The sequence below is a fragment of the Bombina bombina genome, chromosome 4 (genome assembly GCF_027579735.1).
Source record: "Bombina bombina isolate aBomBom1 chromosome 4, aBomBom1.pri, whole genome shotgun sequence".
NCBI lineage: Eukaryota > Metazoa > Chordata > Amphibia > Anura > Bombinatoridae > Bombina > Bombina bombina.
This window is the reverse complement of record NC_069502.1, coordinates 790,377,152-790,389,565: the sequence shown is the minus strand read 5'-3', so window position 1 is coordinate 790,389,565 and position 12,414 is coordinate 790,377,152. Positions and strand designations below refer to the sequence as shown.

At 39.6% G+C, this 12,414-nt stretch overlaps 2 protein-coding genes across 4 annotated transcripts in view; one reads left to right on the top strand and one right to left on the bottom strand.

Moving 5' to 3' along the window:
- Positions 1–10,754, bottom strand: part of LOC128656981 (oocyte zinc finger protein XlCOF6.1-like) — a 186,739-nt gene extending 175,985 nt beyond the window's left edge. Inside the window, exons 1-2 of the mRNA XM_053711191.1 lie at positions 10,689–10,754; positions 1,189–1,346 (exon numbers count right to left, since the gene is read on the bottom strand). Of these exons, the coding sequence (XP_053567166.1) occupies positions 1,189–1,240 (52 nt within the window). The 5' untranslated portion in view covers positions 1,241–1,346; positions 10,689–10,754. The remainder of the gene's footprint in view (positions 1–1,188; positions 1,347–10,688) is intronic.
- Positions 10,755–10,854: 100 nt separating this feature from the next.
- Positions 10,855–12,414, top strand: part of LOC128656976 (gastrula zinc finger protein XlCGF66.1-like) — a 473,235-nt gene continuing 471,675 nt past the window's right edge. For all 3 annotated transcript variants that reach the window (XM_053711182.1, XM_053711183.1, XM_053711181.1), the window contains exon 1: positions 10,855–10,869. The gene's annotated coding sequence lies outside the window, so the exon portion shown is untranslated. The remainder of the gene's footprint in view (positions 10,870–12,414) is intronic.

Below are 12,414 nucleotides of genomic sequence, written 5' to 3'. Positions count from 1 at the left end.
CGTGCATCTGGCATGTGCTTAAAGGGACACTGAACACAATTTTTTTCTTTTGTGATTCAGATAGAGCAGTGATTTTTAACCTTTTTTTTGCTGTGGCACACTTTTTTATATTAAAAAATCCTGTGGCACACCACCATCCCAAAATTTTTAAAAAATCATTGTAGCCTAATACAGCATATATATATATATATATATATATATATATATATATATATTTTTATATATATACACACATACACACAAACACACACATACTGTATGTATTGTGCTGTTATGCCATGCCTCCTACAAACTACCCCTGCACTGGGAGTAAAAAACAAGCAAAGTTTAAAAAATGTCACACTGTTGTCAGTCTGCCGTGGCACACCTGAGGATCTCTCACGGCACACTAGTTGAAAAACACTGAGATAGAGCATGCAATTTTAAGCAACTTTATAATTTACTCCTATTATCAAATTTTCTTCGTTCTCTTGCTATCTTTATTTGCATCTAAGTTATTTTTTTGGTTCAGCCCTTGTTTATTGGTCGGTTAAATCAATCCACCAATCAGCAAGAACAACCCAGGTTGTTCACCAAAAATGGTCCGGCATCTAAACTTATATTTTTGCTTTTCAATTAAAGATACCAAGAGAATGAAGAACATTTGATAATAGGAGTAAATTAGAAAGTTGCTTAAAATTGCATGCTCTATCTGAATCACAAAAGAAAAAATTTGGGTTCAGTGTCCCTTTAAGGAAATTTATTATGACATCTCAGGAGATTTACGTGAAATCTCAAGAGATTACAGCAAAACAAAGCATGACCTCAGCACTGCTGATGCTGATTGGCTATTGTTTTGTTTTTTTAGCAGCTAAAGTATAACTGTTACCAAAGCACTTACTCTTGTAAGCTGAAGAAATTGTGAGGTAAAATATCTTCCTTTTTTACATAGAGATGTTCAGGTGATATACTGCTTTTTACAGTTATGCTGCATCACAAAAGTGATTTAGCATTTGAGTATGATGTCCCTTTAACAAGGGTAAAGGTTTTACATACTGCTTAGTAGAAACTTCTGTACATCACCAGTACACTATTGACACTGTAATGTCTCTTTAAGGCGATCAGATAACAGGTTTCTAGTTGGTTACAGTAAATATTTTCCCATTCTTATGGCAAAACCAGGTGACATGCACGTGACGTCCTGCTTACCTCCGTTTGCATCAAGAACATATGAGGTTTGGTTCTCAGTCATGTCAGACATTGTCTTGTTCAGCGCAACTGAATTTGTCAGATATTCTTATAATTCTTCTCCTTTACTGGCAAACACAGTGATGTATATTGTACGTGATCTTCACAGTAACAGGAGCCTAAACACAGAAAGAGAGATAGAGGGTCTCAAGTACAGTTCATTGTCAAGAGAAAGATTGTGAAATATGGATGCTCAACACCCTAAGCATTATAAACAGACCAAGATAAAAGAATTACTCTTCTTTGTCACAAAGGAATTAAAGTAAATCAAACTGATTAATACTACAGAAAAGTCACTAATTACATATTTTTAACCCATTCATATCTCTGCCATGTGACACCCTGTGCTGAAGCTGTACCATTTGTTCATGTCAATTGCAAAACAGATTTTTGTGTCATTTAAACCCTTAACGACCAAGGACGTACGCCATACGTCCTCAAAAAAAATACACTTAACGCCTGAGGACGTATGGCGTACGTCCTTCGGTCTGGAAAGCAGCTGGAAGCGATCCTGCTCGCTTCCAGCTGCTTTCCGGTTATTGCAGTGATGCCTCAACATCGAGGCATCCTGCAATAACCCCCCTTGGCCATCCGATGCAGAGAGAGCCACTCTGTGGCCCTCTCTGCACCGGACATCGATGGCCGGTTTCGTTGGTGGGAGCCAGTCTGGGAGGCGGGTGGGCGGCCATCGATGGGCCGTATGATGTGGAGGGAGGCGGGATTGTGGGCGGGAACGGCGGGTGCGCGCGCGTGCACGGGGGGTGCGCGCGGGCACGCGCGCGGGTAGGAAGCGGGTGGGAACCGCTACACTACAGAAAAAGTATGTGAAAAAAGTTGCAGTGAGGGGCAAAAAGATCGAAAGTATTTTCGATCTAAGAGATCTGGGGGTGGGGTGGGGGGTTGGTCTTTTGGGGGGGCAAGCTACACTACAGAACAATATTTATAAAAATAAAAAAAAACAAATATTTTACTATAAACTGGGTACTGGCAGACAGCTGCCAGTACCAAAGATGGCTACTAATAAGTTAGAGGGGATGGTTAAAGAGCTGTCTGGGGGGTATCAGGGAGGTTGGGGGCTAAGGGGGGATCTTCCAGAGCAGCATATGTAAATATGCCTTTAAAAAAAATTTTTTTTATCAAGGATAGCTTTTTTTTTTTAGTACTGGCAGACTTTCTGCCAGTACTTAACATGGCAGGGACAATTGTGGGGTGGGGGAGGGAAGAGAGCTGTTTGGGAGGGATCAGGGGGTGTAATGTGTCAGGTGGGAGGCTGATCTCTACACTAAAGCTAAAATTAACCCTGCAAGCTCCCTACATGCTACCTAATTAACCCCTTCACTGCTAGCCATAATACACGTGTGATGCGCAGCGGCATTTAGCGGCCTTCTAATTACCAAAAAGCAACGCCAAAGCCATATAAGTCTGCTATTTCTGAAGAAAGGGGATCCCAGATAAGCATTTACAACCATTTGTGCCATAATTGCACAAGCTTTTTGTAAATGAAACCTAAAATTGTGAAAAATTTAACTTTTTTTTTTAATTATTCGCATTTGGCGGTGAAATGGTGGCATGAAATATACCAAAATGGGCCTAGATCAATACTTAGGGTTGTCTACTACACTACAATAAAGCTAAAATTAACCCTACAAGCTCCCTACATGCTCCCTAATTAACCCCTTCATTGCTGGGCATAATACACGTGTGGTGCGCAGTGGCATTTAGCGGCCTTCTAATTACCAAAAAGCATCACCAAATCCATATATGTCTGCTATTTATGAAAAAAGGGGATCACAGAGAAGCATTTACAACCATTTGTGCCATAATTGCACAAGCTGTTTGTAAATAAATTCAGTGAGAAACCTAAAGTTTGTAACAAAATGTGTGAAAAAGTGAACAATTTTTTTTATTTGATCGCATTTGGCGGTGAAATGGTGGCATGAAATATACCAAAATGGGCCTAGATCAATACTTTGGGATGTCTTCTAAAAAAAAATATATGTCAAGGGATATTCAGGGATTCCTGAAAGATATTAGTGTCCCAATGTAACTAGCGCTAAGTTTGAAAAAAAGTGGTTTGGAAATAGCAAAGTGCTACTTGTATTTATTGCCCTATAACTTGCAAAAAAAGCAAAGAACATGTAAACATTGGGTATTTCTAAACTCAGGACAAAATTTAGAAACTATTTAGCATTGGTGTTTTATGGTGGTTGTAGATGTGTAACAGATTTTGGGGGTCAAAGTTAGAAAAAGTGTGTTTTTTTCATTTTTTTCCTCATATTTTATATATTTTTTTATAGTAAATTATAAGATATGATGAAAATAATGGTATCTTTAGAAAGTCCATTTAATGGTGAGAAAAACGGTATATAATATGTGTGGGTACAGTAAATGAGTAAGAGGAAAATTACAGCTAAACACAAACACTGCAGAAATGTAAAAATAGCCCTGGTCCCAAACGGACAGAAAATGGAAAAGTGCTGTGGTCATTAAGGGGTTAAATTAATTTTTTACTATATGTATGTGACAAACAGCATGGGAGTCATTATTTCCTAAATATTTCAAACACATCATTTTTGTTAACACACTTAGCATCAGATCACGTTTATTAAAAAAAAAAAAAAGGATTAAATAAAAATTAAATTTCAATTTCAGACTAATCAAAATTCTGGCGTCACAGATGGGCAAGTTGCTTCATTGTCAGAATGTTTGTACTTGCATTTGAGTGTATGTCAGCAGCTGAGCACACTGCTACACTGTGTGTATCACTAATATCCAATGGGTTAAATCTCAGATAACAGTGTAATAAAAAAACGTCTAAGTGGTTTATAAGTTACTAACCCGCAACACATTACAATAGTGCTGTTTCTGTATACAAAAGGGGTGAACCTTTTTGAAAGCATGGGTCGAAATTGGTGACAATCCTCTAAAAACATATCTTGCATGTCCATACACATAAAGTAGCCCTTTTGTTATTTGTTCTATCACCCCCATGCAATGCTTAACCCCTTAACGACCAAGGACGTACAGGGTACGTCCTACAAAAAAAGTCAGTTAACGACCACGTCCTTAGGGGTTTCAAGCGGTGGAAGAAATCCTGATAGCTTCCAGCCGCTTTCCGGTCATTGCAGTGATGCCTCGATATCGAGGCATCCTGCAATAACACCCCTTGGCCATCCGATGCAGAGAGGGCCACAGAGTGGCCCTCTCTGCACCGGACATCGATGGCCGCTATCGTTGGTGGGTGGGAGCCAACGTGGAAGGCGGGTGGGCGGCCATCGATGGGCCCTATGACGTTGTGGGGGGCGTGCACAGAGGCGCGTGCACGGGGGCAGGGGCTCGCGCATGCACGGGGTGGAAGCGGGTGGGAACGGCTACACTATAGATTTTTTTTTAATAAAAGTGGGATAGAGTGGGGTTAGATTTAATTTAAAAAAAAAAGCATCTAAGGGATCTGGGAGGTTGGTCTTTGGGGGGGAAGCTACACTACAGAATTTTATTTTTTTTTGTAAACTGGGTACTGGCAGACAGCTGCCAGTACCCAAGATGGCTACCAATAAGGTAGAGGGAGAGGGTTAGAGCTGTTTGGGGGGGATCAGGGAGGTTGGGGGCTAAGGGGGGATCCTACACATCAGCATATGTAAATATATATATATTTTTTAAAAAGATACCTTTTATTTTAGTACTGGCAGACTTTCTGCCAGTATTTAAGATGGCGGGGACAATTGTGGGGTGGGGGAGGGAAGAGAGCTGTTTGGGAGGGATCAGGGGGTGTGATGTGTCAGGTGGGAGGCTGATCTCTACACTAAAGCTAAAATTAACCCTGCAAGTTCCCTACAAGCTACATAATTAACCCCTTCACTGCTGGGTATAATACACGTGTGATGCGCAGTGGAATTTAGCGGCCTTCTAATTACCAAAAAGCAACGCCAAAGCCATATATGTCTGCTATTTCTGAACAAAGGGGATCCCATAGAAGCATTTACAACCATGTGTGTCATAATTGCACAAGCTGTTTGTAAATAATTTCAGTGAGAAACCTAAAGTTTGTGAAAAAGTGAACTTTTTTTTTTTTTTATTTGATCGCATTTGGAAGGGAAATGGTGGCATGAAATATACCAATATGGGCCTAGATCAATACTTTGGGTTGTCTACTACACTAAAGCTAAAATTAACCCTACAAGTTCCCTAATTAACCCCTTCACTGCTGGGCATAATACACGTGTGGTGCGCAGCTGCATTTAGCGGCCTTCTAATTACCAAGAAACAACGCCAAAGTCATATATGTCTGCTATTTCTGAACAAAGGGGATCCCAGAGAAGCTTTTACAACCATGTGTGCCATAATTGCACAAGCTGTTTGTAAATAATTTCAGTGGGAAACCTAAAATTGCGAAAAATTTAACTTTTTTTTTTCATTTGATCGCATTTGGCGGTGAAATGGTGGCATGAAATATACCAAGATGGGCCTAGATCAATACTTGGGGTTGTCTACTATACTAAAGCTAAAATTAACCCTAGAAGCTCCCTACATGCTTCCTAATTAACTCCTTCACTGCTGGGCATAATACACGTGTGGTGCGTAGTGGTATTTAGCAGCCTTCTAATTACCAAAAAGAAACGCCAAAGCCATATATGTCTGCTATTCTGAACAAAGGGAATCTGAGAGAAGCGTTTACAACCATTTATGCCATAATTGCACAAGGTGTTTGTAAATAATTTCAGTGAGAAACCTAAAGTTTGGGGAAAAAAATTGGGAAAAAGTGAACAATTTTTTTTTTCTCTCATTTGGCGGTGAAATGGTGGCATGAAATATACCAAAATGGGCCTAGATCAATACTTTGGGATGTCTTCTAAAAAAAAATATATACATGTCAATGGATATTCAGGGATTCCTGAAAGATATTAGTGTCCCAATGTAACTAGCGCTAAGTTTGAAAAAAAAAAGTGGTTTGGAAATAGCAAAGTGCTACTTGTATTTATTGCCCTATAACTTGCAAAAAAAGCAAAGAACATGTAAACATTGGGTATTTCTAAACTCAGGACAAAATTTAGAAACTATTTAGCATTGGTGTTTTATGGTGGTTGTAGATGTGTAACAGATTTTGGGGGTCAAAGTTAGAAAAAGTGTGTTTTTTTTCATTTTTTTCCTCATATTTTATATATTTTTTTATAGTAAATTATAAGATATGATGAAAATAATGGTATCTTTAGAAAGTCCATTTAATGGTGAGAAAAACGGTATATAATATGTGTGGGTACAGTAAATGAGTAAGAGGAAAATTACAGCTAAACACAAACACTGCAGAAATGTAAAAATAGCCCTGGTCCCAAACGGACAGAAAATGGAAAAGTGCTGTGGTCATTAAGGGGTTAAATTAATTTTTTACTATATGTATGTGACAAACAGCATGGGAGTCATTATTTCCTAAATATTTCAAACACATCATTTTTGTTAACACACTTAGCATCAGATCACGTTTATTAAAAAAAAAAAAAAAGGATTAAATAAAAATTAAATTTCAATTTCAGACTAATCAAAATTCTGGCGTCACAGATGGGCAAGTTGCTTCATTGTCAGAATGTTTGTACTTGCATTTGAGTGTATGTCAGCAGCTGAGCACACTGCTACACTGTGTGTATCACTAATATCCAATGGGTTAAATCTCAGATAACAGTGTAATAAAAAAACGTCTAAGTGGTTTATAAGTTACTAACCCGCAACACATTACAATAGTGCTGTTTCTGTATACAAAAGGGGTGAACCTTTTTGAAAGCATGGGTCGAAATTGGTGACAATCCTCTAAAAACATATCTTGCATGTCCATACACATAAATTAGCCCTTTTGTTATTTGTTCTATCACCCCCATGCAATGCTTAACCCCTTAACGACCAAGGACGTACAGGGTACGTCCTACAAAAAAAGTCAGTTAACGACCACGTCCTTAGGGGTTTCAAGCGGTGGAAGAAATCCTGATAGCTTCCAGCCGCTTTCCGGTCATTGCAGTGATGCCTCGATATCGAGGCATCCTGCAATAACACCCCTTGGCCATCCGATGCAGAGAGGGCCACAGAGTGGCCCTCTCTGCACCGGACATCGATGGCCGCTATCGTTGGTGGGTGGGAGCCAATGTGGAAGGCGGGTGGGCGGCCATCGATGGGCCCTATGACGTTGTGGGGGGCGGGATCGTGGGCGGGATCACGGGGGGCGTGCACAGAGGCGCGTGCACGGGGGCAGGGGCTCGCGCATGCACGGGGTGGAAGCGGGTGGGAACGGCTACACTATAGATTTTTTTTAATAAAAGTGGGATAGAGTGGGGTTAGATTTAATTTAAAAAAAAAGCATCTAAGGGATCTGGGAGGTTGGTCTTTGGGGGGGAAGCTACACTACAGAATTTTTTTTTTTTTTTAAAAAAAGCATTTTTTTTGTAAACTGGGTACTGGCAGACAGCTGCCAGTACCCAAGATGGCTACCAATAAGGTAGAGGGGGAGGGTTAGAGCTGTTTGGGGGGGATCAGGGAGGTTGGGGGCTAAGGGGGGATCCTACACATCAGCATATGTAAATATATATATATATTTTAAAAAGATACCTTTTATTTTAGTACTGGCAGACTTTCTGCCAGTATTTAAGATGGCGGGGACAATTGTGGGGTGGGGGAGGGAAGAGAGCTGTTTGGGAGGGATCAGGGGGTGTGATGTGTCAGGTGGGAGGCTGATCTCTACACTAAAGCTAAAATTAACCCTGCAAGTTCCCTACAAGCTACATAATTAACCCCTTCACTGCTGGGTATAATACACGTGTGATGCGCAGTGGAATTTAGCGGCCTTCTAATTACCAAAAAGCAACGCCAAAGCCATATATGTCTGCTATTTCTGAACAAAGGGGATCCCATAGAAGCATTTACAACCATGTGTGTCATAATTGCACAAGCTGTTTGTAAATAATTTCAGTGAGAAACCTAAAGTTTGTGAAAAAGTGAACTTTTTTTTTTTTTTATTTGATCGCATTTGGAAGGGAAATGGTGGCATGAAATATACCAATATGGGCCTAGATCAATACTTTGGGTTGTCTACTACACTAAAGCTAAAATTAACCCTACAAGTTCCCTAATTAACCCCTTCACTGCTGGGCATAATACACGTGTGGTGCGCAGCTGCATTTAGCGGCCTTCTAATTACCAAGAAACAACGCCAAAGTCATATATGTCTGCTATTTCTGAACAAAGGGGATCCCAGAGAAGCTTTTACAACCATGTGTGCCATAATTGCACAAGCTGTTTGTAAATAATTTCAGTGGGAAACCTAAAATTGCGAAAAATTTAACTTTTTTTTTTCATTTGATCGCATTTGGCGGTGAAATGGTGGCATGAAATATACCAAGATGGGCCTAGATCAATACTTGGGGTTGTCTACTATACTAAAGCTAAAATTAACCCTAGAAGCTCCCTACATGCTTCCTAATTAACTCCTTCACTGCTGGGCATAATACACGTGTGGTGCGTAGTGGTATTTAGCAGCCTTCTAATTACCAAAAAGAAACGCCAAAGCCATATATGTCTGCTATTCTGAACAAAGGGAATCTGAGAGAAGCGTTTACAACCATTTATGCCATAATTGCACAAGGTGTTTGTAAATAATTTCAGTGAGAAACCTAAAGTTTGGGGAAAAAAATTGGGAAAAAGTGAACAATTTTTTTTTTCTCTCATTTGGCGGTGAAATGGTGGCATGAAATATACCAAAATGGGCCTAGATCAATACTTTGGGATGTCTTCTAAAAAAAAATATATACATGTCAAGAGATATTCAGGGATTCCTGAAAGATATCAGTGTCCCAATGTAACTATCGCTAATTTTGAAAAAAAGTGGTTTGGAAATAGCAAAGTGCTACTTTAATTTATTGCCCTATAACTTGCAAAAAAAGCAAAGAACATGTAAACATTGGGTATTTCTAAACTCAGGACAAAATTTACAAACTATTTAGCATGGGTGTTTTTTGGTGGTTGTAGATGTGTAACAGATTTTGGGGGTCAAAGTTAGAAAAAGTGTGTTTTTTTTCCATTTATTCCTCATATTTTATAAATTTTTTATAGTAAATTATAAGATATGATGAAAATAATGGTATCTTTAGAAAGTTCATTTAATGGCGAGAAAAACGGTATATAATATGTGTGGGTACAGTAATAAGTAAGAGGAAAATTACAGCTAAACACAAACACTGCAAAGATGTAAAAACAGCCTTGGTCCCAAACGGACAGAAAATGGAAAAGTGCTGTGGTCATTAAGGGGTTAAAAAAATTAAAGGTCCACCCCCAGTACCTTATATACAGATATATAATATAGAAAGATTCCCTTTGCCTCACACACAGACCCCCCCCCCCCCCGTTTCTTATAAACAGATACATGACACTATAGCAAGGTTCCCTCTGCCTCACACACACAGCCCCCTCCACAGTACCTTATATACAGATATAAATTATAGAGGTTAACCCTTTCCTGCCAGGGTTAAAGTGTTACAGTTGTTCCGATGTAGACAAATTAAAATCACGCAATCGTGAGATTTCAATTATTGGATCGGGTCTGGGGGGCGTCCCTATAACCCTAGGAACGCCCTCCAGACCACGATCAAATCCAGGAAACGCAGTAGGCTTCAGGACAGCTATTGGCTATGAGGTTCTATTCTGTCATAACGGCTCTAAAGCCCAGTGTAATTATGACGGAATAGAACGGCATAGCGGCATTAAATGGTTAATCTGCCTCACACACACAACCCCCAGTTACTTATATACAAATATATATTTTAGAGAGGTTCCTCTGCCTCACACACAGCCCCCATCTGCCTCACATAACCACCCCTCCTATAATACCTCATATAGAGATATACAGAACTACAGGGAGGTTCCATAGATCTTAAAAGCACACCCACCAGCACCTATATGTAAACATTTAACACAATGCAGAGGTTCCCTCACACACAGCCCACATCTGCCTCACATAACCACCCCTACTATAATACCTCATATAGAGATATACAGAACTACAGGGAGGTTCCATAGATCTTAAAAGCACATCCACCAGCACCTTATATGTAAACATTTAACACAATGCAGAGGTTCCCTCACACACAGCCCCATCTCCCAGTACCTTAAATACAGATATATAATATTGTAGGGTGGTTCAAATTGCCTCACACACAGAGCCCAATTCCCCCGTTCATTAAATAAAATATATAATATTATAAAGACGTTCCATCTGCCTCACATACACAGCATTCTCCCCCCCTTATATACATATTTATAATATTATAAAGAGGTTCCCTCTTTCTCAAACACAAAACCCACTCTCCATTATTGAGAGGTTCCCTCTGATACACACACACCAGTAAGTTACTGCTGTCTCAAGAACATATACACACACAGTCTCACATGCACACACCTTCTTTAGTACAGTATACACAGGTATTTACCAGTATACAAAGTGGGCACTGTTCTTGTAGAAATCTAGAACGGTAGCAACTAGTTCCCATCCAGCCAAAGGACCAGTGATGTCATATGTCACATGGCCATTGCGACCACAGGGTGAAGAGGCTACTGTGACATCACTGGTCCTTTAGCCTATTAGGCATAAGCTGCCACGGGTTTCCGTAGGTAAGTGTAAGCGCGTGCGTGTGGCAATATCTTTATATAAAGTATTACAGTGTGCGCGCAAGGAAGATCATCTCTATAGTATATAAGTTATTGGTGAGGGGGTGGTGTGTGTTTGAGGCAGAGAGAATCTCTTCAATATAATATAATAGTATATATCTGTGTATACAGTTACAGTACTGGGCATGGGGCTATATTTATATGAGATACTTAGGGAACTTATGGGGAGGGAACATATCTGTAATATTAAATACCTAGCTGTGTATGTTTGTACTTGACTATTCCATGTAAGCCTCCTTCTCACAGCCCCTAATCACTCTCTGAACTCCTTATGCTTCACTCAAACGCAGCCCCATGCTACATCCTCGCTTTTTTTTAGGGGACTGCGAGTCTACAGGGGCTGGGGGTGTGAGACAAAAGGAAGGGGGGGGGGGGCTGAGGGTCTGTACAGGGACTGTGGTTTTTTACAGTGCAGGGACTGGAAAGTGAGACAGAGGGGGCTAAGTGTCTGTACAGGGGCTGGGATGCGAGACAGAGGGGGCTGATAACTTGCACTGAGGCTTAAAGGGACAGTTTACTCAAAACATTTCTCCCCTTAAATTTGTTCCCAATGATCCACTTTACCTGCTGGATTGTATTAAATGTTTTACAAATATTTCCTTTACCCTTGTATTGGCATTTGAAATAGTTGAATTAGCCAGTGGTATCCCCACCTATTCTGAAAGTTTTTAGCCTTAGGACCAAGCTATAAATAAGCTGTGTAAACACAGCCAGCAGAAGAAATTACACGCCCAGTGGGATATAGAATTGATAAGGTAATACAATGTTAATTTTTCATTGGTCTCTCCAAGTGTTGGTGATTGGTTTATGGACAGTTATATGTACATAGTGTGATAAAGTAATGAGATCTAATTATACCTACACGCTCAACCCATTTTATTAGGTTGCGGCTTCAAAACACAAAACCAGCTAATTCGTATACACAAATACATTTTAAAAAGCAAATTCTCATACATTTTATACTCTGCAACGGGTAAAAAACTAATTGGCAACACATTAAGGGAAAAACTATTTTACAGTATACTGTCCCTTTAAAGGGACAGTCAAGTATAAATTAAACTTTCATTATTCAGATAGGACTTTTAATTTTAATCGACTTTCCAATTTACTTTTATCATCAAATTTGCTTTTTTCTCTTGGTATTCTTAGTTTAAACTAAACATAGGTAGGCTCATATGCTAATTTCTAAGCCTTTGAGGGCTGCCTCTTATCACATGCTTTTTAAATCTCTTTTCAACACAAAGAGACAGAAAGTACACGTGGGCCATATAGATAACACTGTGTTCAGGCACAGAAAGTTATTTAAGATCTAGCACAATACAATGCTAAATTTAAGACAATAGATAATAAACAGTCACAGTCATGTGATAAGGGGGCTGGAAGAAGGTTCCTAGATACAAGGTAATCACAAAGGTAAAAAGTACATTAATATAACTGTGTTGGTTATGCAAAACTGGGGAATGAGTAATAAAGGGATTATCTATCTTT